At 45.1% G+C, this 25,048-nt stretch overlaps 1 protein-coding gene across 1 annotated transcript in view; it reads left to right on the top strand.

Annotated features, from left to right (window-relative positions):
* The window catches only part of SPNS2 (sphingolipid transporter 2), a 110,193-nt gene extending 86,977 nt beyond the window's left edge, over nt 1-23,216 (top strand). The window contains exons 10-12 of the mRNA XM_035900620.1: nt 4,881-5,044; nt 20,882-20,928; nt 22,812-23,216. Of these exons, the coding sequence (XP_035756513.1) occupies nt 4,881-5,044; nt 20,882-20,924 (207 nt within the window). The 3' untranslated portion in view covers nt 20,925-20,928; nt 22,812-23,216. The remainder of the gene's footprint in view (nt 1-4,880; nt 5,045-20,881; nt 20,929-22,811) is intronic.
* The last annotated feature ends 1,832 nt before the right edge of the window (nt 23,217-25,048 follow it).

Genomic DNA, 25,048 nt, shown 5'->3' with positions numbered 1-25,048 from the left:
AGTTCTCCTGTGCTGCAAGGAGAGATGGGGGACAGGGATGCTGCTAAAGGCTGTGCTCCCAAACTGTGGTCCTGTGCCACAGACCTTATTTCTTCATGTAAGCAAGCAAGCACCCCCCATCCCTACACATTTAAGTACCTGTGCCCTGTCACGTGAGCCATGTTCCTCGATTCCACATTCCCCGTGGTACAAGGCATCTCCTGCTGGGACAGGAGAGGTGTAGACATGGTGCTCAGGGACATGGTTTAGTGGTGGGATGGCAGGGTTAGGTTAACAGTTGGACTTGATGAGCTTAAAGGCCTTTTCCAACCTAAACAATTCTGTGATTCTATGAGAAGGTCCAGTGTTAACTTAGAAAATCCCGGGGCAGACCAGACCTGGAGAGAAAGGCAGTCAAGACATGAAGAAAAGAGACTTCTAACCCTCTCCATAGCAAATATTGTCTGGAGGCAAATGTGGCTCTAACACCAAGACATGTGCAAAGCCCATTTGCTAGCATTGCAAGCAGAACCCTTGACCGAGTCTTTTCATTTACAGCAGCCTTTTCAAGGCAGCACCGCTTATTTAATGCAGCCTGGTAATCCTGGGAGGGGGTGTGAGGGCATAAACAGCCGAGCCTGCCGCAGGGGGAGCAGTGCGGGAATCCTTGCTACAGGTACTCAGGTACCAGGCACAAATGCAGGGTATTGATATTGTCCCCAGCCAGGTATTAAATTGGGTTATGATCTCAAAAGGACATGATTAAGATTAATAGGATGTTTCACTTTTTTTCCCCTCCAACATCCAAACATGCCAATGTTGCAATTGAAATAACTTTGAGAATGTAATTGCTTTTACCTTTCTGTGGCTTTCAGAATGAGTATCATAAAATAGTTGGCTTTACTTCCTCATGTTATGTGTTTCTCATGCCATTTAGCACAGCATAAATGTTCGTGCTCCCCCACAGGTCCAGCAAATTGTTTACTTTTACTTTATCAAATCCCTTATTTTTGATTTCTACTCCTCATTTGCATTCATATTAGATTTAAAAAAAAAAAAATCAAAGAAACCTTTCGTATGCATCTCTGAATTCAGAGCGGCTGAACCTCAAACCATAGTGGTGATACTGGGGTTGCAGGGAGGGCTGTGTTAGGGGGCTGCACTGGAGAGAGGAGCCAGTGAGAACCTGGCCTGTGTCAAACTGGTAATCATGAAAATCAGGTACTCGTGCCAGATACTGCAGTGGAAATATCCTTTCATGTAGCAAGATTTGCGCCCAAGAGGCAACGTCAGAAATTTAGAAAAATCAAGCAATTGCAGAGGAATTGAGATGTATGACTCGGCAATGAGACAGGGTGGATGAAATTATGATTTCAAAGATGATTCTGCGATTATGTTGTCTAATTAGTAAATCAGTTCATTTTAACTGCTCGTGCTGTTCAGGAGGGACGGTAACACAGAAGCAACCCATCTTTCTAGGGCTATAGCCCACCTGAGCTTTTATTACATCAAAAGCCTGCCTGGTACTCCATAAAACACAGCGCGTGCTTCTCAAGAAAGGTAATGAAGTGTCCCTTCTTTCCTTCACTGTCTTCTGCACTTGGATTGAGACACACTCAGAGATTTGGGGGTTTGGATCATGCCCGCTGCAGCTGTACCGTTCGTTCTCCAGCAAGTGGGCACTTTCTCTAGCTGGACTCCATCCAGTTGGCTGCCACTGGCTGAATACATGCCATTTGTATTCTGTTGTAAAAATGCCATGAGCTGAAGTTTATTTAGCAAAGTCATTCCTCTTGGTCCGAGATCTATGCTACAGAGAGAAGAAGACGATGTGAATTTTCATAGTTAGGATGTTATCAAAGACTTCTGATTAGATTGCAAAGCAGCAGAAGGACTTCCCTATTGATTTTCCACCCCCAAGTTACGTTACCCAAGTTTTGGGTAAATGTTTTGAAGTTATTTGCCACCTACCAATTGGCAGAACAAAGAAAGGAATCCCACACATGACTCCATGCTGAAGAACTGGCACTGACTCTGCTTGCAACCCCCACTTTTTGTTACTCGTGACAGAGAGAAGACACCCAATATGATGCTAGATTGGGTCTTGCCAAATCACAGACAACTCAGGATGCTATCCTTGCAAGGAGTCTGGAAAGCCAAAAACTGGCAATAGGGAGCAGACCATTTGGCAGACAGTATGTTGTTCTTGGAGCCCAAGTCTGTAATTGTGTCCTGTATCGTCTTGAGAGGAGACGCCAAAATTCCAGTCTTAGCAGGTGGCTTGTAACCGAGTGGAAGAAAACAACAGGGAATAGTGACTGTAAGTTAACAGCAAAAACGTGTGTGGGCCCTGATAAAGTTCTAGAGTTAAGAGATGCCGACATGATGTGAAACCTAGATGAGAGAGCTCAGTTGCATTGGTGGGAAGATTTATACCTTGGATGGGGAGAAACACTACCTTTTCTGAAATGTGCACTTAAACAATATGTTGGGTTAAAAGTGAAAAAGGTAGCAGATTCAACAGGAACATGATTTGTTGGTATAAAAGGTCAACAAGAGGCCTTAGAAGGGAAGGTGTGGGGCAAGCTGTATTGGGAGTTTCATTTGTTGGAGACTTTAAATTTTCAAAGCTGATTTTAGCTTAGAATGTCATGTCATCCGTAAGAGAAAGCAATCGGGAGTGCATGCCTGGCTTTTCATCCTCTACTGCTGATTTATCATTTCAATTTGTCAAGTGATTTATTGTCTGGTCCTTTTGGAGGATAATTGTATCCATTGCCAAAAATGAAAAGGGGTTTAGAATTCCTAAATTTAGAATAGTCTTAATTCTGGCTATTGCACACAGAGGGGCTGATTGAATGCCAAATTTTGGTTCATAATGAAGAGTAAGGGAAATGTCAGGAATTAAGGTGTCTGGATACAAGAGGGAATAAATTACCAACTGGTGTCCCTGCCTTCTGGCTGCAGTGCACGTTCCGCTAATTTCTTGTGAGTTCTTTACACGTTCAAGTCTTGTTCCTATTTTTTAATAAGTCTTTCAGACTAATAGCCACTGTTATTTGCCTTCAGTCTAAGGACTTTTTTAACCATCAGTTCTGACGAGACTTGTTCATAACAATCCAGTTTTTCCTTGTGTGTGTTATAAGCTGTGAATAAAGTTCTGTTTGAGAGGACAGGAACACTTCCTTAGCTGTCTCCCAAGCACTGAAGTTTTTTCCTCCTCCTTCCTAGGGCAGGGAACGAAACAGAGAAGGCTGGCTAAAAACCTTCCATTCTTTCTGTCAATACACTGGTCCAGCATTTAGTCACTCCTCTCTACTTGAGAATGCTCCGTCCTGAAAGACGCTCCTCTCCTCTTTCATGTGCAGTGGTTTCACCTCCAGCTCCAGCAGGAGCCAGGCTGGGCTCTAAGACCAGTATTAAGGCACTGAGACCACGGAGTTTCCCTGCTAAAGCACACTCTGTGACCCGTTCATCTCAGTCCCCATAAATGTCACCTTTCTGTCACCTTCTGTTGTGCTTGGCCTCTGCTGGGGCATCTCCTCACCTACGTTTGCCTTCCAGGTTGCTACAGTTGGCTGCAGGGCTGCGAGTTGGTGATTCCTCCTGCATGTGACATTTCCTCACCTGATTTTCAGCTGCCTTTAGATTTAAGCCTTGAGTGTTGGATTTTGCTTGTAGTTTGTGTCTGATGCCACCCTTTTCATTAGTGGTAATATAGCAGTTTAGAAGTTGCTGCACAAGCTTTGGACTATTTCTGGAACCGATTTGCGTGTGTGCACAGCAGTAGGATTTTATGCTGCAAATTCTCTGCAGTCTTTTGATATAAACTAGTATTTCGCCTCAACAAAAGGTCACAGATAAAAACAGAGCTGGACATTTAAATACCCAATGCCTTGAGACTCATCCCTACTGCTGCTACCGCTCTGTTGGATTTATGGAGAGTAAAGCTGTTTGCTGGACAGTAAATACTAAAATGTGATTGTTTTAGCTACGGACAGTCATTAAATATTACTGAGTTTTAGCAAAAGCTTTTCATAATGAACTTAATACTGCCATTGCACGTTACCGCTCCTTCGTGTGAGCGCAAACTTGTGTTCACTTTCATATAGTTATGCTTTTTGGCTGTTGGACGATGCAGGTCGCCTTAGCCCATAAACTTGGTGGTGGATGGTTCTTTGGTGTGGGTGCAGCCCCTGTACAACCGACCTTGCCTGGGGTGCAGGGTCACATCCTGCACACAGTTACACTTCAGCGTGCAGCGAGCTTAGGAGGTTAGAAGAGGGAACAGGGCCTGTACCTGGCACAGGGATAAAACCATGTTAGAGTTCTGTCTCTGTAAATCAGATGGGATCCCTGTTTTTTTTGTTCTGTGACAACCATTTCCCCTTTTCCACCCAATACACAGAAATAGAATTTAATACCTCCTTTTGCTGACGGGTAGGTAAGGTGTAGGAATAAGCAGGACTTGATAGAAATTGGAGGAGACTGATCTCTCCGTTGCCCACCAGGCAGTGCTGGTGTGGCCCTGCCAGCACCCCAGGAGGCTTGGTCAGTACGGTGAGGTTAGACACCCACACAATCAGCCATCGAAGCAGCCAGGGAGAAGGTGGAGAGAGCTGTGTGAAGAATCAGATCTGGCCAGGAGAGCGACAGGGAGAGGAGGACACCCCCTCCCCCCCCAACCCAAGCTGCTCACAGCCCAGGTTGCCCAGGCTCCATAGCAGCATGTAGAAGGCTGAAGCATGCAAAGGACATCCAGCCTTTTCTGAACACGCTGTTCCACTTTAAACCTCAAGCACATCTCCAGTGGGTGGTTGTTTAGGGAATTGTGTTCCCCTCACCATTATCATGTCTCTTTTTCATCTTAAGTGACTGATCTTTTTGCTCTTTTCTCCTAGATCTCAGACCTGATACGACAAAGCACAAAGGAGTCCCCGGTCTGGGAGTTCCTCAGCTTGGGGTATGCACTCATGCTCTGCCCGTTTGTCGTTGTCCTAGGAGGGATGTTTTTCCTGGCCACAGCACTCTTCTTCCTAAGTGACCGAGCCAAAGCTGAACAACAGTGAGTAACCTGGCAATTGCAAATGGGGAGGTACCGAAGCCCGTTTTCTGTCTTGAACATTATGCTTGTACTCTTTCCTTGGCCTTGGTCTTTCCAACCCCGTAAAGAATGCGAGGTTGTGTTAAGAACCTCAGCTCAGCAGAGTGCATGAGGCTGCACGAAGCACAGGGGCTTGGGTCATGCTGGCTGGGCATCCTTCACACGCTTTGCTCTGGTGGATCTCAGTTGTTGGCCATACGGCCTGGAGGGGAGCACGGTATTTGAGATCACAGGCCCATTTACCCTTGCGTGAGCATGCCACAGCCCAGGCCGTCATGGTGAGGGGTTGCTGTGTGCTGGAACCAGTGGACTGCCAGGTGAAGAGCAAGAGATACCTTACAGTGGTTGGTGGTCAACTTTGAGCCCACAGTCCCATCTCAGCCCCTTCCAATACACAGGAACATCAGGCAAGAAGGAAGCAAGCTGTGTATGTGGGGACATACGTGCTCAAGGGTCGCTGTAGTAAAGACAGTCTTTCCCAGTCCCTTATTGCAGCCTGTAAAAAAAAAGCTACTGTTTTTCAGTAAAGAAACCGATTCGGACCACCTCACGGTTGGCAACTACAGTAATTCAGAAGACGCTTCCACATGACATACAAACTTCTGGGGTTAGTCTCTTTCTCATAATTGTCAAACAATACGAGTAACTATGTATAATGTCATGCTGAATGTGTGGGTAGGTGACTAGCCTGCTGTTGACTATAAGTTGCTTTTGCCTTTCTCCCACTGGGAGAATGGGAGACGCACAGACATACAATGTAGATGTTAGCAGCCTGTTGTAATTCTGCAGACAAAGAGAGCTTGCTGTACCTTAAGGAGAAGGGCCCTGGCATATCACTCACTAGACGTAGTGCAACTAGAAGGAGAATAAGGTGTTTGGAGGTTGACATAAGTGCGTGAACAGTTTGGGTGATACTTTCTGGCTCCCGCCATCATATCAGATGGATGCAAGAAATTTGGAAGCAGTGCCACAGATGGTGCTGTGGCCCTGTAAGAGCAGTTCCACCTTCCTTTTCCTAACACGCACAAATACCAGAGAAAGGAAAGGTTTTCTGCCTCCTGGTGCCTGTAGATAGATACAATCCCCCTAGAATGAGGTCTTGTTTAAACATTGTGGAAAAAACAAGACCTCGTCATGTATCTTGTAAGGAGGTTAAGTCCTGCATTCACAGAGTTGGTAATTAAACTACACCTCTACGGATTACTTAAATGGATTCACACACGCATACATACACAAACATGACTGTATCCATTTCATATATATATATATGGGCATATCCGCTAAAAATCTCCCTTGAGTTCAGTGAAATACATTGAATGCTTCAGCGTTTCTCAACAGGCAAAGGCTGAGCCTCAAGGAGCAAAAGGTTTCAGCCCAGGCTCCACGGTCAGTCTTTGGCAATGGACCTCTGACTTTAGCAAACCTTAGAGTTCATGAGCTCTGAGAGGCATCCCACTCCAGAGGGAGGTGCTGGTCACAGCCCGCTGTGGTCCAGGAGAGCTCAAGGGGCCTTCCGCTGCAGTCCAGGAGAGCTCAAAGGGCCTCATGTAGGACCACTGCTTTATAGGGTCGTGAGATGATTGGCTTTAGTCATTGGTAAACTGTCATCCTGAGCACAACCCAGCTGGAGATTACTGAAACTCCAGTAACAATGGTACCACTCCGCTTGGGTTGTGACCCAGGTGAGGTGTGCTTCAGGGCTGTCAGGGGATGACCGATTGTTCCTTGTTTTGTCCCCAGCGTTGACCAGTCAACTGGTGTTTTAATACAGGCAGTGCCTCTCCCGCCTCAGCCACGTAGGAGTTTCTGGTACGATTAAGGGGCGCCTGACTGACCAACTCCCTACACAAAGGCCGAGGTCTGCCAGGGTGCCAGCACACTGATGTGTGCCTGGTTTGTTATCTGTGTATAAGGGCTTTAAATTGCAAGAAGTGAGGTTGGAGATTAGACATTAGGAAGAACTTCCTAAGTGAAAAAAGAGGTAAACGCTACAGCAGGTTATTTGGAGAAGACATGAAAGCTGTCCCATGTTTCTGAAGGCCTCCCTGGCTTGGTCTTGAGTCAGGAAGATGGGAACTGCTCTCTGGCTGCCTTCCAGTCCTATTTCTGGAATTGTGCACATAAGCTGTACATGCCAAGTCTAAGTAGTGATCACCTGGGGACACGGCAAGATGAACATCAGTTTCTAGGTGCTCAGGGTGGCTTTTTTTGCTGCAAGGAGCCAAAAGTTCTATTTGGTGACAGGGTAGTGATATGGTGCAGCAGATGAAATCTCCCTCGTGTAGCCACAGCGTTAGCCTTTGCTCAGGCCCCCCACCTGCTTCTAGGAAAACTCCACTGTTTGTCTTCACGGTATTCAGAGGGGAGAGCACTCGTTCCACTTAACTGATAATTACAGCGGAGATACGGGTCTCTGTGTACCACGTGTGTTGCCAGCATGGCGTGACAGCATCTCAGGTGGTGAAGAAGGATTTCAGTATTTGGGTACTGATGAATTCCGGGTTGCTCCCATCTTTATCGGCATGTCTGACCCCACCTGGAGCTTTATACTGCGCAGTGCACCGTGGTATCCAGCTCCAGTGGTGCTCCCAGGGAATAGGGCTTTCTAGGAGGTGCTGCAGGTCACAGGCTGGTCGCTGACTGGTTGGCTCTGCTCGGGTGCCAGTGCTGGCATATTTTACAGTGCACCAAAACACCAGCTTTGCAGTAGCATTATTGTGGAAGGGAGGTCACATCCCACGGCTCTGCTTTCTCCTGCATAAAAGTTTATTTCTGTCTGGTGCTGTCTAGCCAGAGCAGATCTGGTTGTACTCTGTTCACATCCAAAGCATACCAGCTTCCCAGCCAGTCACTCGTCCACACTTTGAAGAAACATATTCAAGCTTCAGACCTGGTTTAGTTGCTCTCTCTCTTTCAGCATCCTTCCCTTTCCTGGTCTGTCTGATTTACGGTTGTTTATGGATGTTGTATTACTCAGCCATGGATCCTTCATGTTGCAAACCAGCTCAGCTACAGAGGGAGAACTGTTGTCATAAATAATGGTTAACAAAGTGATTTCTCCCAAATGACTTCTACTGCACCGTTTCTGGGATATGCCCACTCCCATGTTAAAAATACACTGGCGTCCTACAGTCAGATTCCTGGAGAGTGCAGCTTATTTCAGGTTTGACACATTACTGAACAGTAAGACAGGATCTTTAATAAGGTTGGCAACTGTGGAGTAAGGCTTCTCTCCCTGCCACGTGCAGTGGTGTCTGTGCTGCCGACTGGGTCCTGTCTGCCGTTGCTGACAGGTTCAGTGGTCTCCTCGGAAGAGTTTATGGGGGAGGATTTGTTCGTTATTAGCTGCATGCTTGCCTGTGAGAGAAAAGATGACAGAGCATTTTGCTATTAGCAATTTAAAACTCCACGCTGGACTCCAAATCCGACGTCCAGCTCCCACCTATCCGACAGGCCATCTGCACTTGGCATTTCACACCTTTGGCAAGGAGAGCGTTCTGCCTGGCCAGTCCTCCCTCTCGTCCTACCTATTACTTGCTGGGTACAGGAGAATTTCTTTTTCAAGATGCCTTGTTTTCCCTCTGCAGTCAGTCATGCTGCTCAGACAACAGGACTTGGAAATGTGCTTTGCCAAAAGAAATCAATTAGCCTGCAGGAATCACAAATGCTGGTGTCACACGCCAGAGATTAAACCCATTCATCACCAGTAGGGTCAGGGCACGCAGGGCAGATGTCGCAGACCTCTCTAATGAACTAATATGGAAGCAAAGAGGTGTAACGCTGCTCTCTGCAACTCTGCCCATGGAAACTACGCTTCCCCTGCTTTAATGCCCATGCTTCTGTGAAAAGTAGTTCAGGGCTTTACTGCTGGGATTTTTTCGTTTGTTTGTTCCTTTGTGTACTGGTCTCTGGGCGTTTGCTCAGAGATAATTTCTTCTTCCAGGCAGGACAGAGTATCAGCATAGCAACCTCTCTTTCCTGTAAAGCTTCCTCCAGTTTCCACCACGCTTCCTTTCATAAGCAGAATTTCCAGGCTTTCAGCACCTCGTGACTTTTTTTTACACTACTTTTATCATTGCCACAATTCCTGGCATATTTTGTAGATTACTTTTTTAGCACAGGAATTCCAGTCAATAAGGCTTCCCCTGTCACAAAAAAACACTCATGAGAAAAATTTCTTTGTACAGCAATTCATTTTTTTTAAATCGCGATTCTTTTATAACTGTTTTCATACTGTTTCAGAAGTCTGACAGCTTAAAGAGGCTTTTAGTGAATTTAGGACTAGCAGAGAACACGGTACAGTACATCACTCTGTAATATAATACAATCATTTTTGGTGCAATTTTTATAACACGCATTTAATCCCACCCTTCCAAAGTGATAAGAGGGAGAAGGTGGTTAAGAACGGTTTCTGTAAGAGCTCCTATGCACTAGTAATAATAAGTATTTTCGTTCTTTTTTTAAACCACTCAACTACAATTACTGCTGGGATTTCACTTGACTGTATCGTTGTTCCTTTCCTGTTCTGTAGTACTGCAGTGGAGGGTTGAAGCAGTCATATTTTGTTTCCAAGCATTACTGCACTCTGTACTGTATTTCTTTGACCTGCTTGATGAAAATTTATGAGACCCAAGCTATGCTTTGACATCCTCTGGAAGACCATACATACAGTATCTTGCCATGGCACAGCCCTACAGAAATGGAACAGAAATCCCATGATCTTAGTTTTATTCCCTAGCTCCATCACCGATACCAGTGCAGCCTTGGCAGATACCAGCCAGAAGGCAACTTCCAGAGGTCAGGAGTACTTCGGGTACTTCACTCGTTGGATGTAAAATCTCAGCACTGCTGAGAGTTGCATCTGTGGTCTGTCTGTGTCCTCTTCTTCACTCATAATGCAGGTAACTTGAAAAAAAGTTTTTGCTGTAAATTCACGTGCCTTCAAAAGCCAAGGACGTCTTACCTGGGCTAAAAAAGCATTCTGAGTTTATATCACTGTAGGAAAAGTTTAATTATTGTTTAATTAATTACCCTAGAGAGCTGCAGAAGAAATGCCTGCATTGGTATTTACTAGAAGCAATGGCTTCACCAGTAATTAGGAAAAATGTGGTGGGTTTATTATGAAAAGGGAAAAAAAAAAAAAAAGTCCTTTCTCCAAGCTGTGACAACTTTCAGGTGCCTGGGCATATAAATCGCTGTAATGTAATTAGCGAGTAGCATGATTCTGTTCCAAGCAGTCAGCGCCAGTGATAAGCATCGGAGCTTTGCTGGGCAATGACCCCTCTGACTGCACGGGCCCAGACCCCTAGGACCCCTGATGGTCTGCAGCAGGCGCAGGGCGACTCTGCAGTCCTGTATCCAACAAGGGCCACTCCCAGCTGTTGCTGTGGGAAAACCCAAACTCACCTAGATTTTTCCTGAGAAACACCACCTTGTGCTGGTGTAGAATACTCTACCCCTCAAAGGATTTTTTTTTTAAACAATTTTTGTATTTAATCCCTGTTTTCATACATGGAAGTATGAGATTTTCTGGGTTTTTTCCCCATAGCCTTTCAGAGGTACAGAAAGATGCTCTGGATAGATATCCTTTTTATAATTGTTCAGTCCCTCTCTGCATCCTGCATGATATACGCTGGCAGATTTTCGCCAAAGATACAGCAATGCAGATCAGGCAGCAGGATGCAACTGCAGTGTGTATCCCTGGTGCAGACATGAACAGGAATAAATAGCTGCACTGATGCAGCTGGTCAGAACAAAAGAATTGAAGTATTTAACTTCAGGGAGACCTGCAAGCACAAATGGTTCACCCGTTCGTTTACATGGCAAGAATCAGGTTAGTTAAACAGCTCTAGTAGGTTTTTCTGCTCTCCTAAAATTAAAATTAAAAAACATTTAACAAGAAAAAAAGATTTAACACCTTTGATCAGGTGTGGAAACTCGTGCTAAGGATCAGTGCTGATTAACATTTCATTTTAAAAGTGGTGGGTACAAACACTAGGAAGGATTATAGACTAGGTAGTGCAAGCCACAAAATGAGCGATCCCTAGCCCATACACCTTTTCTGCTGTCTTAAACATGGCACATCTGCAAATTACATTACAGGAAAAATGAGAATAATCCATTTTCAGACTCTTGTCTTCTGCTGCACATCAGGCTTATTTTTAGCCTTTTCTAGAACTAGATATTAAATGATCTCCCAGTTCTCTTATTGCAGCAATTTGAAAGTGTCTGACCTTATTTTTGCTTTGCAGATTCTATTGTGTGGGGCAGGGGAAGGACTCACAGAGTTGTCGACCCTCTTTTTCTCTGATTTTTCCATGGCAGTAGTTAGAGACGGAAAGGACCCATCAAATGACCTCATGTTGTTGCCAGCAAAGGATAGAGTGCCCCCCATTAATAGTGTCACAGCTATTAAACTGGCATGCTAGAATGATACACAGCATGTTCCATTCTGGTAGTTTGCATTACTAAAAAGAGTATTTCTTCTATGAAATATTCTCAAATGTATTGCGAGGGTTTTTTTAAACAGGCTGGACACTTACTGTAGAGAGACATCTCAGTGCTGCATTGAAGCAGAATTTGAATTTGAAGATTTCAGGGCCAGCAAGTGGATTTAATCAAACAAGTCCCATAAAGGGATATTTGAGGAGCAGTTCACTCACTGCTAATACTCAGCTGTTTAGGGGGAATAATACAATTGCTTTGTTTGTTTTTTACTTTACAAAAGAAGAACAATAATTAAACATTTCCTACAGTGATATAAACTCAGAAGGTTTTTTTAGACCAGGTAAGAAGTCCTTGGCCTTTGAAGGCATGTGAATTTACAGCAAAAAGTCCAGATTAGGATGCAGAGGATCTGTGATGATGGACAAAAAGAGGCAAGGAGTGTGTTCTGGGTATCTGAGAGTGGCATGATAAAGATGCATGGACTGCAGATGGAATAAGATTAGACTATTAGATGGCTTATATGGAATCAAAGGGTTGGGAATATGAAGGGAAGAGCTGATGAAAATGTGAGCAGTTTTATTACTGCTGGAAAAAGCCTGCTTGTAGAGCTTTTTTTTTTTTTTTTTCTCCCCTGTTTACTAGCCTTGTTTGTAACTCCATAAATGGAGCAAGCAAATAGAAGAATGTAATGACTTGGGACTGGCTGGTTTAAATGCTGGTTTGCTTCTTCAGTTGGGAGCTGCTGGTTTGATGCAGATGGAAAATATGGTCTCATATAGAAAAAATACCAATTTGTTCTGTTGCTTTAATCAACCTGCAGTTCTCCTGCAGGTTAGGTAGGAAGATGTCAAAGGTCAGTTTGGTTGTTCACAGACATTTTGAGCTCAATCGTGGTTGTTACACAAAATGCTCATAGCACTTGAAATATACTGTTCAAGTTAATTGTTGGCAGCAGGAGCTTTGCTTAAGTACAGGCAGAAGGACTGAGCCAGCTGGTGTTGGCGTAGCTCTTGCTAACGGCAAGCTGCAGAAGAGGTTTCAGGCAGAACTTCATGGCTCTCCAAGCCCATCAATTCCCCACATATATTGCCTTTCTGAGGTTAATCTCCTGTGCCACAGAGAAAGCAAAACAATATTCTTAGACTACTCCTAGCTACTTAAGTGCTGTTCTACAGCAAGAATGGAATTTTTCCATGTGCCTGAAGTTATAGGAAGGCAAAGCTTACTTGTCCAAGAAGCGCATCAGATCAAGAACTGCTTGCAGTCTTACTGCTGTCTTGGCTACAGATTCTCTGCTGCAGCCTTCAAGAAGTCAGATGCTGTCCCTAAAATGCTCATCAGCGGTAAAATAGGATTAAAGCACTTGCCCACAAGGTACAAGGGGCACTTAAACCATATGCTCACAACAGATTCAATATGTCAATTTGCATTGTCATTGCAAAGGACAGTTCTTGGCATGCAGGGACTTTATCACGCAGAAAGATATTTTAAACTCATGCTAAAACAGTTTCCTTGCTAAGGCTGCCCTGGCACAGATACGAAATCTGATCAGATCCCACGCAGGTGACTGGAGCACTGAACAGAAGGTAGCTTTCCAAGCCAAAAATCCTTTCTGACAGAAGGAAATGGAACAAATCATGAAAAATTCAGCCCTCCTATTCTGTTTCCTGAAGCCTGTCATGGTCACAGAGCATATTACAAAGGTATTGACTTTTATCAACCGTAGGTGACCTCTTCATATGGAGAAATCTGCAAGGCAGATTTTCAGCAAGCTGTGACTGTCGGTGTGTTAGAGCAATTTACTTGGGGTTGGGTCCTTGGCCCAAACGGCATCTTCTGGTGAAACATGGACAAAACTGTTGGGAGTATTATTTCCAGTGCTTCAATAAGGAGTGTCTTAAGTGTTCTGGCCTGGTCATTCCTAAAGTTGCTGCCAGACCACTACCATATGCCAGACAGGGCTGGCCCAGACTTGCAGCAGAGCAAAACAGGATGGTTCCTCATACCTGGCAGCTTAGAGGTTGGTGAAAAAGCTGTATCATGAGGCAGTTCTTTTGGAGGGTAAGAAGTATGTTTCTAATCAAGTGGCATCAGGAAGCTCTACAGGATTTTCTGTTTAAAGATTTAATTCAATCATACCTGCTTTTTATGTTATGTTTTATCCCCTTTCCCATTCAATCATGCCAAGAAAAAAGCAAGACCCTCCACTTCCTCTTTCCTCCATTATTTCAGTGGACAGGAGAGTATGGTGTTAGCCACATCTTCCATGGCACTACAAATCCCACCATCTTAATTCTGAGCCCATCGATATCTGGCAGAATTATACATACAGGATTGGACTCAGGCACAAAGTTTTGAGGGCTTCAGCGACCCACATCTTCAGTAGCTTCAGGAGTCCACGTTAAGTGTACCACTGCAGGGCAGTAAGGCAGACTTGTCTCTGGAGTTCATTTCCATCCAAGTCCTTGATCCCTAATGAGTGCTGTTAACCGCTTGTCTTCACATCTGTTCTGTTGCAGCTGCCTGGAAAAAAACAGAAGGAAAGGTTATTGATTTTTTTCTTTATGCCAGTTTTGTCCTCTGTCAAGATCTGCGAAAGAGGAAAAATAGAAGCTGACCTGTGTTTCTTCCTCTGGAGGCAAATATGCTCAGCACCTAGATTAAATGAACAGATGGAAAATACTAACAGAGTCTGCGCAGCTTTAAGGGGCTGTACCAGATAGAAAAAAAAAATACTATTTGCTGTACATGATTATCATATTCCATTCACTAAACCCACTGATGTGCAGGAAAAAAAGGGGATTTAAGCCAATTCATTTCTTTCATGCAGCTGGCGGAGCACCTGTCACCACCAGCACGAAGCTCCCATCAGGCTGTCTCCACGAGAGAGCTGCTGCTCAGTACAGCCTGATCCACCATTTCCATCTCCAGAGGGAGGGGCAATTCTGTGCCGGTGGCCGCCAGGAAGGCTGCATGCAGCCGAGTCCCGTTTGAGCCTTGGTTTGGAGTGCTTTGGATTTACACAAGCCCCAGGCTTCCTCTCTGGGTAGAAATGAGTGAGCGTAAGCAGCCAGCAGAGCTAAACTAAGCAATGGTTTCCTACGCCAATGCAAGCTACTCCTACGCCCAATTCTTTGTTAATTTTTTTAGTGTTCTGCTTCGCGCCCTTTTCCTTTAGCAAACTGACCTCAGCTTCATCAAACAGACCCTGTTCCTGGGAGGCTGGATGAACCTGTCATGATGCATCAGGAAGCTCAGTGCGTAGACTATTTTTAGCCGTGCCAGTCCTGTCCCTGTACCACTCACTGGGATCTTTATACGTTGATAGATCGGTATTGCTCACCTTTGATGCACCTTCACTTTCTGTCATTGTTTCCAGCTGCAGCACGCTAGGAGCCTTTTAAATCAAGGCACTGGGTTTCTGCATGTTGTTAATCGTGGGTGCCTTGTCCCAAAGTTACAGACTTAACTACCAAAATAGCTTGCGCTCAGTTAAAACAGGACACACTCTGTGGAAACAATCCTTGATTTGGCTGTTCTTACAGCCTGCTCAGGAGGCAATAGGTTGTACTAAGGTTTGTTGTTCTGCAGCCATTTTTTAGGGAGGAGATGGAGGCCACCTAGGAGTTTGTTCAGCATCCCGGGAGAACAGGGCAGGGAACCAAAGCCAGCTCCTTCCAACCGCAGGTGAAGATGGCAACTGTACTGAGTTACTGGAGGACAGGAATGGCTAACATATTGCATTTTGCACTGCTTGATTAAAAATGCTGCATAATGAAGGGCATAAAAGGTACACACCTGAACTGCAGTCTCCAGCCTGCTGGTTTTGCTCTTCGTAAGGCATCTGGTGAAATCTGGGTGTGTTATTGGGACCAGTGCGTTAGACTCGAAGTGTGGTAGAGAGCCAAGCTGAAAGCTAACTCTGCAGGAGGTGAGACAGCTGGGTTTGGCTTCTGCAGTGAGCAGAATATTAAGAGAAAGCAGAATAGTCATGGACAACTTCGATTTGTGTCAGGGGCAGAAAACTTGGCGTGGACCCAGTGCCTACACACGCAGCCCTGTTGGCATTGTGCATTACTAGACGAAACTTGGTGCATTTAATGGCGTTTGACCCATTCAAAGTCCCCAAGGGAAATGTGACAAAATCCCAGTGCAATGCAGCTAAAATCCCCTACGGTGAAATACTGGTGAGACAAAGCAGTAGGGTCTGCGTAGAGAATGAATGAAGTGTGATAACATATGAGGGGTGGTTGGTGGTGGTTTTAAGGTGTTTCCTGGTCCTGTGCTACCTGTTTGTATCGCTGGCAGGCGAACTGCAATCAGCTTTATATCCTCTTGAAGCTGACTTTTTATGAGGGTGATGACAGTATGCAGACAGGGGTGGAAAATATGAGTGGGACGGTCTGCAAACTTGTGTCCGTTTCCCTCCTTTGTTTACTAAAACGTTAATGTGGTTTGGCACTTGGCTTCAGCAAGGATTTACTTAAGGGAATTGATCCCTGCAGTAAGAAGGTGGGGGATGAAGTGAGCGAGTATGCAAAACCTACACCTTCCTGGCATTTCTCCCTTTCTGAACCACAGTCGGAGAATTTAGGAGGTGGTGGTTGTGCAAAGAGAGGACGTGGCCTGTGCCTAAGCCTACGTTATGCTCCTCTGCTTTAGCTCTCTCTTCCCTCCTTCTAGATGAACCTTACACTTGTCCTCTTGTAAGCATCAGGGGGATTATGGTGACAGTGTTACTTCTACCTGAGGGTTTTAGCTTACCTGATGGACCCAAGTTTGTGTGCATTTGAAGGTCAGGAAACCCAGCGTGGAAGGCTGCCCCAGCTCTCCTGCTCCATGATTGTTTTGCCAGATATCTGCCGGAATACAGCGGTAACAACGGCATGAGCCAACCTTGTCTGCAAGTAACTTCTGTGTTCGTTTATCAGTCGATAAAATTCACTGTTACACATGAAAATCATGCAGGTCTGGAGCTACAAATGACAATCCTTAGCCTCTGCTTTTCTTGCACAGTTTCAGACAGCAAGGTTAGATTTGAATGCTACTGATGAGTTTCAGCAGCGGACTTGCAGAATGCTGCACCTGGCTGGGCTGATACACAGCTGGAGTGCATCGCTGGCTCTAATGCTTTCCTGCCAAAACACCCCACCCCTAACTAGCTGTATTTGAAAGAGAGACTTGTTTTTCACAGATTTAAGGCCGTAAGGTCTCATTACCTGTCAAGGATGTCTCTCCATGTAAAACTTTGGATTTCAGTGTGTTCACAAGGCAGTTTGGAGAGGTACACACACACACTAAGGTCTGGCAGGGAGGAATGTGCTGAAGGGTCCCATCAGTGACTGCAGCGTTGGTATCCCTTCCTAAAGTGCCGCCTCAAACAGGCACTTCACAGCCTATTGCACGGTACTTCAGAAACACAGCGTTCTCTCCTGTGGAACGAGAAGGATCCTTAATCACAGGCTGCTAAATACAGTGATCTAGCTGCCCCTGTAGCCCCAATACTCTTGTCTGCTGAATGAGCTCTTGCTAGTCAAAAAAATGAGTTATTTGCAGGCTAGAAGGATCCCACTGAAGCATTTTATTGTTGGTTGTAAAATTTAAGTGATGTTAAGTACAGCAGGCTGTAAAAATTAGGAAGTTATTTCCTAATATGCTTCTCTTACAAAAGCCAGAGCCTGACTTGTTTAGATGGCAAGAAAACAGGGCTTTTGGAAAGCTGTAGGATACTAAAATATGTGTATTGTTTAAGTTATGTATGAGACTTAACATTAAACAGAGTTGACAGCATTCACAAAAGCTTTATATAAGCACAGCCTTTCCTCTCGGGGTCTCGCGCGTGATGGTGCCACACACACAAGCCTGCAAGTGTGTTCTCCTTGAGGTCCTGTTACTTGCTTGAGTTTGAGCTCAGGAACAGAGACAATAAATTCACAGAGCTGAAACATTCGGTAGCCTGTACTTTACGAAAAGCCAGTGGGACATATATCCTGCCGCTGCTTCACCCTAAATTGTTGGAGCAGCTGCAGGTGAGAAGGGAGACCTGGATTTTATTCTTGCTAGCACAGGGGGGAGCAGAGCATTTTTGGAGTGGATGTGGGCAGCAAAAACTTTCAAAGGCCTCATGAGGGGAGAGAATTTCACTGCACTGGGTATGCTGGGAACTGTACAGCAGTGCTGGCTGTATTGCAAACTGTCGTCTCCAGTATTGGTTGACTTGGTGACTGGCTGGACTGGAAGGGGACAGAGCATTTGGAGAATCATCTCTGCACAACTCCTGAAACAAAGCAGAGTACAGCTGACCTGTAAAAGATCCTGACCACTCGTCTGTTATCTTAAATTTGCCTTCTTTTTCTTGTGCAGCTCTCTAACAGGGTGAGGTGCTGTGAAATTAGAGCCATTTTACATAGTATAAATATTTAACAGCTCTAGACCATGCAGTTTAATATTAAACAGTCAGTCTTATAAATACTTCAGAATTACAGATGCTGTCACACTACATGGAAATGGTTTGATAGGATCTAGGAGAAATATTTAGGTTTGACAGGGGAGGAAATGATGGGGTTAGAAGGAGTCAGCCACCTTTTTAACTGCTTGGAGCAGCCCATAAAAACAACTAAAAAAGTTGTACAGCTTCTGTTCATGAAGGGCAATTTGGGGAAGTTTCCTTCCCCACAGGAAATAACAGAGTGGTTCCCAGCCTGCTCTCTCCAAGGAATGAAAACATTCACAATCTTGAGAAAACACTGCAGAGAAAATAGAACCATTTAGGAACCAATGTTTAGTCAGCAGGTATCTCCAAATCGGAAGCGACAATCTATTCAGTGTAGGATTATCGGTATTAGAAAGGCAAGTGGGACTTAAGCAGGTATTTAGATGCTCTTAAGCCTTGTTAGCTTAAGTCCGTGTACTACATTTTACCACTTAAGAGAATCTAAAATTTATTATTAGTGGGTTTGATTAAAAACAAACAAACAAAAAAAAAAAAAAAATCACAGCTGCCCTGCTGCCACCTGTAAGCTGAGGCTCGTTGATACCAGGCTGTGCAGAAGCCAGTGGACCACAGTCTGCAACACGGTGCTTCCAAGATAATGAAGACTGCGCTGTCGGCAATTTGGGAGACTATTTCAGTTCCCTCTTCTGCCCACATTTCCTATGCAATCCCAGGAAAATCACTTCTCTCCCCAGCAGCTTCTCAAGTCATGTAGGGTCTAATTTCCCGTGAAATTTTCTAAATGCATTTCAGGATTAGCCCCTCTAGGCCTCTGTTCCCATCTGTAACAGAGAGATAAAGCAGAAGTTGAGAGAAATATGTTAAAATGCAAAGAACGAGTAGATCTCATGACTGGGGGACACCATGACTACTTATGGGGGAAGTACATTTTACCCCATAGGAAGCTGAACTATAAGTAATAGAAGGAAAGTCTTGTGGGTGTTTATGGTTCATCTGTCAGCAACGCAGGTGGGTTCTCTGTGCTAAGAGAAAGTAATGGCGAAACTGTTTCCTGTATATATTCTGTATCTTGTAAAAACGTGGAAGGGATTACATGTTAAGGGACATGACCTTCAAACAACATCGTGGCGCATTCAAACATCTGGAGTCTACTCGTATTCTGTGACAGCTTCCTAACATAGTGTAGTTTACTTCCCACTTCTGAAGTTGAGTGTATTGACTGTAGCATTACAAGGCAATCTGTTTTCTCTTTCTGATGTATTCTGACAGTTACAATGTTCAATACAACGTGGTTGTCCAATGCAGTAGGGTTACCAAGCATGGTAACTCCACAGAGAAACTTGGGTCGGCTCCTGCATCAAAAATAAGTTTATAGCCTCGAAAGGCAGAAAAGGCACAGAGGCTTCTAGGCATCGTGGAGACAAGCTTTCTGTGAAGTTGGTGTGGAGTTGAGAGCTGTAGGCTGAACTGGGCCAAATTCTGATGCAGAGATTTCTTGGAAGACATCCCCTAACCACTGGTTAATTTTTATCCTGGAACATGTATCTGAATCCAGCATCATCCCTTTTCAGCAAAAAAGATTATCCTGGGTCAGGTATGGAGTCTGGTGAAGAGCCACACAGGAGTTTTAATGCATCAGCATTTTCCAAAGGAAGATGATGTTGCATTGAGAAGTTCTTACCTGGTAGGACCTCAGGCAGTGGTGGTTTCTGTACTCTTCCCTGTAAACCTGCGCATGTTTTTCACCGATTCAGAAAGCAGCTGTGCTTTTGCATGCGATGGCAAAATCCTGCTGCAATCCTCTAAGGTATAAAATACTGCTGCTTCAGTTTATTTGTTATTTTAAGTGAGCACAGCCAAATGGTATGAGAAGCCTCTTACTTTGTAACTCAGATTTCTCCTATGGGCCAAGTTCTGCTAGAGTGCATTTGGGTAAAAGCACTCAAACGTGGCAATGCCGAGCCAGGTCCTTAGGTGAGATGGGGGTTTTCCAGTGTCATTACTGAGAATCCAGGGGTTCCCACTGACATCAGCGAGCATCCGAGATAGAAAGCAAGTCTCAAAGGTCTTGGAGTCTGAGGGTGACTTCTCTTTCTTGCAGGCCACGCATGCCCTGCTGTGCTTGGCACTATCAAAGCCGATCACTCCTGTCCCTACGTGACCACGCTCTGGGAAGGCACGGACAGTGTGGGGCAGAGCGAGGTGGGCTGCTGCAGAGGGAGACCTGCTGGTGAGGAGGGCTGAACTGCACAGGGCACATTGCCATGAGAAGGAGCAGGTCTAAGGGATGAACTTCGTGAAGCTGTTGCTGCCTTTTCCCTGGGTACCACCCCAGAGTAAAAGGGAGCTGCTCCCCTCACTGCCCTCAGCAGCGGGAGGTGCAGGACAGCACCTTGCCAAGAACAGCTTCTGCCTGGTGATGCTGCAGTCCCTGCTGGACTCCATCCGTCACTTGGGAGCAGCTGTCTGGAAGAGCAGCAGGTCATCAGGAGCTGAAAACTGAAGAGACAGCTACTTTTTTCTTAATTTAATTTTTATCAGTGGTGGCTGTTTACATTTATGCTGTCAGTCTGAAGGACACCATTCAACAGTCTTGTTACTGGCTTAGGGAAACAATTGCTACGTCTGAATGCCTTTGGGATCTTCCTAAATCCTTGTCAATTAGTGTCAGCAATGTTACTTGGCATGTTCCAGCAATTGTCAGAATTGCTATCAGACACCACTGTGAAAGGGTTTCAGCTTTATACCACTGTGCAGGCCAGTTATTATTAATGTCCTATCTCTTTAGAAATTGTTAAGCAACAGGAACCTGGGTTTAATAGGCTGGTATGTTTTTAGGAGCCTGTTTCTTGGCTAACCGCAGCTTTCACATATCACTTTTGTTTTCCCTTCACCAGGGTGAATCAACTCGTGATGCCACCAGCCTCTGTGAAAGTCTGAAACGGTGAGTGACCCAAATCAGCAATTGGTTTCAAGCTACCCATCCACTCCAAAACCCCTATCAACCCATTTCTTTCCTTATAAATTGGAAAGAAGTTAACCTTAGACAGCCACAGTCTGCACCTTTGCTACCCTCAATCCAAATCGGAGTGAACAAAGAACCAGGGAAACCAGGGGTCAGCCCAAGTATCCTCTGTTGCACTGAGTTGCTTCCAGAAACCTGGTGCTCCCTTCTTTGAGCAGATGAAGCCATGCAGCCCCGGTAGACTTGACCACCAGCAGGTGTGATTGGCTGAGGCCAGGTTTTGCCTGAACATATCTTGCATTCATAAAGCCTGCTGCTGCACTGCTCTCAGTCCCATATCTGCTCACTATCAAATGACCATTTCTAGCATATTCCAAATTTTCTGCAGAAAAAATGCGTTCTGGCAGCACATGAACTTGCCTGTTGTTGCTAGGACTGTCCCCACTGCAACCCTTGATCCCAAGTGACAAAGCTGAGGCCTTGGCAGGGAGCCAGAGGGAGAGTCCCACTCCCGCTGCCCCTTCTCCCTTGTGCTCATGCTGTTCTTATCACTGACCAACGGTCACAGCGCTGCAGCTCAGAGCTGCAGTGATGGACAAACACTTACCAGATTTTACTGTAGCCAAAATTAATTAAAGCAAGTTTTTGAAGAGGTGATTTCTTTCCCATAAATAAACGCATTGAAAGAGTAATCATAAAATCAGAACTCAATAACACACTTAAGAATGACCTTTTGGGGGAAAAGATTGAATACAATCGCTAGAACAGCAGATGTGGTATTTCCACAGAGAGGAGTATGTTCTGGTGTAGGCTAAGGCTATAATAGGCCTGCCTGTACCTTGCAGTCTCTGGGCTGGATGTGTACTCATATTATTGTTTATCAGTAGCTTTTAGATGAAGGTTTTGGGTTTGTTTTGTTTGGTTGGTTTTTTTAAAAAAGCCTCAAAAAATCTGGGAGCAAATATTAGGTGGTGTTGCTGAGCCTTGCGTTATAAAACACTGAGCACTTGGGTCCTGTGCACTCCTAGATTTTTCATTGTACTTTCTTCTCTTTTGGTCCAGTTTTATACAGGTTGAGAAAAACCAGGCCAGTGTTACAGGGAATTTTTCTGTAACCCAGCAGTCACTGATTTTTAAGGTTGGGGCAATTTCCTGCATAACATGGAGCACAGAAGCTCTCTCAGGAAATCCTGCAGCAAGAGAGCTGGTTATCCTTGCCACATAACCTAGGAAAGCTGCTGGCTGCTTAGCTATTCTACAGCACACACAAGGGCTATCTCACCAGCCAGCAGATGTACTGATGTTGCTCTACAAAGCAAGTGTACACCACCAGCACGCTGGTGTCTGCCAGTGTCTGCTCTACTTTGTTAGCAGGAAGACCGATAGCTGAGCTCTGCTATTTGGGATGTGTACACTGGACTGGCCCCCTGATCTGGGCTCCCCAGGGGACAGCAGTTTTGAAAATGACAATTTAAGGCAAGAAGCAGTCCCTGCTTTCTTTGGAGAACTGATGGGGTTAAACACAGCCTAGCAAAAATGAACCCTATTATCCGCTGAGCTGTTTCAACCCACATCACAAACATTTGAACCTACACATGGTCGATGCCCTTAACTACTACAAACAGGAGTCTGAACCTGTTACTGGTTCACCTCCTTAAGCAGACTGTGCCTGGATCACAGAGTATTTGTGTTTCCAATTCCAAAAGCTTACAGGACCTCACAAAGTGCTGTCTCCATGCTGGCCAAGGTTTGCTAGCCTCCAACTTGCATAGAGGCAAGGGGTCTCTTAGCTGGCCTCCACCACCATTACTAATCCATTCCTGTGACTACCCCATCAACCACCTTCTTCTCCCTGTTTGCAGTTGCCAGCGAGGAAAACGACATACGGACTGCTGCTCCCACCACCACCGCACCAGTCTCAAGCTCGAAGCCCTTCTGTACTGGAAACCGGTGGGTCCTTCAGCTCCACACCGCCCTGGAAGGGTTATCCAGCACCAAACTAATCGCACCACTCCAGCCTGCAGGGTCAGGCACCAGGAGGTGAGCAGGGCAGCCTGGAACACAAGTAATTCTTGAGCATAAGGACATTCACGGGTTCCTCTGAGCATTGAAAGCGACTGTCCACAATGTGCTACCCAAGTGAGTGACTGTCGATTGTGTATATGGTTTTAGTTGTAGCCAACAAAGTCCGCATCGTTTATAGGGCAACTTGCATCCTAGTGAATGCTGCTGTTCTGTCAGCACTCCCACACCCAGAGACTGCACTAGTTGGGGACCTATTCTGTACATCACCTTTTCTTTAACACTGAAGGCTCAATTCAGATTTTATTTTTTATTTAAATATGTCATAAGATACTTTATCTCTGCTGAAGATGTTAGATGACAGATATATATATATATATATTTAGATAAACAGTTTTTATTTAAACATTTAAAATCTGGAGCTGCCTGTGCAACCGTACCAGACGTGAATAACGTCCACAACTCTCCTCATCTCAGTGCCCTGGTGTCAGGCCCTGCCAGGGCACCGTAGGAAGGCTGCCAGCGGATGACTGCCTGTCACCTGAGGCTGCGCAGTGGGAAAGGGGAGAGAATTTCACTGCACTGGGTATGCTGGTTGTTGTAACAGAAAGGCCCAGCAGAACTTTGGACAGAAATACCCTAGGGGCTCTGGAGTTTGCTCAATATGCTAAATTCAGCCTTGCCTAGGAGGCTCACAGGTTTTTGAAATACCAAAATCCATCTGGCTGAATGGCTTTCCCTAGGGCCTGGTGGTGCAATACTGCTGTGCCGGTGACACCATGCTTTGTTTACATGCATATCACATTATACGTCTCCCTCAGTATTTTCAAAGCTGGTGGCTGATACTCTACCATAGCTGTTTCCTTTGGAACAACACTTAGGTTTAGTGCATGCCCAACCCCATGGACAGTCCCAGACTACTCTTACTGGGGTGTCAGTTGGTCACTTCTATCTTTATGAAGGTGCATTTGAGATCTTTAATATACAAGGCCAGTGCCTGAACTGTGTTCGTCTCAAATGCAGAAGCCTGTGTCTAAAGCAGTCAGAGTGCCATTTCACTAGAGTCTTGTTTCCTACACTTGGCCTCCACAAGCCAAATTTATGCCAAATTTATGTCACCTTGATGATGCAACAGTGTGGGGAAGGCAGGCAAGCATGGACCCTGGAGAAAGAGTCAGCCTTGCAGAGAAAGGGCATTGGTTCAGTGAACTCCCCACTCCCTTTTTTCCTGTTTTGATGTCTCCCACAGCTCAGATACTCCTCTCCAGTTTAGCACACACCTCGAGCAGGTGAATACACCTCACTCTGTGCTCATGTTTAACAAGTGGCTGTGGTTGGGCTGCAAGCAGGACCAAATCAGCAAAGGAAATGCCAAACGGGGACTGGATGCAAGTTAAGTCTGGAAGCTGGCTGTCTGGTTGTGGCATAAGTTTGTTGAGAGACACAGGAAGGTACTGTTAGTAAATCTGGGGTTTATCTCCCATTTACCTCCAGGATGTGCTAGGACAGCATGGCATTGTAGCAGAGATGGTCGGTAATTCCAGTTACGAGCGAACTGGTTAATACTCACTGCATAGCCAGTCTCTGCCAAGGGAGATAGGTTCTGAGGGTGACTCCCATAATGATGGGAGCCTTTCCTCTGCATCAAACTCCACAGGACTCTTCTGCAAAGGTTGCTCTGTCACCTAAAATACCTTAACGATAGCTTTAGAATTAGCTAAACAAGTAGAGCCAGAAATTTTCCTCGAGTGCCTGGGCATCCTCTGGAGAACAGCAAGTGGGTGCTAGAAATAATAAAGCAAAGCAAATCCAAAACACTGTTTCATTTCCCACCTCATGCCACTACATGCGTAGGGGAAATACCGCGCCTCTAGTCTAGGAGCCAAACACTTGGCTTTAAAGGCACATGAATTTCTGATTCTCATTAAGAAATTCCATGTTAAGCTGTTTAAAAAGAAACAAAAAGCAACCCAACAATCAGTCATTTCATCTCGGATACCAAAGATTAGCCACATTTCCTAAACTGCTTTTCTGATAGGCTGTCTGTTGTAGCATTTTCTGTCAACAAAATGAACGC

The sequence above is a fragment of the Egretta garzetta genome, unplaced genomic scaffold, assembly GCF_000687185.1.
Source record: "Egretta garzetta isolate BGI_Z169 unplaced genomic scaffold, ASM68718v1 scaffold108, whole genome shotgun sequence".
NCBI classification, from domain to species: domain Eukaryota; kingdom Metazoa; phylum Chordata; class Aves; order Pelecaniformes; family Ardeidae; genus Egretta; species Egretta garzetta.
The sequence above is the reverse complement of the archived record's forward strand: the minus strand, read 5'-3'. Positions and strand labels throughout refer to the sequence as shown.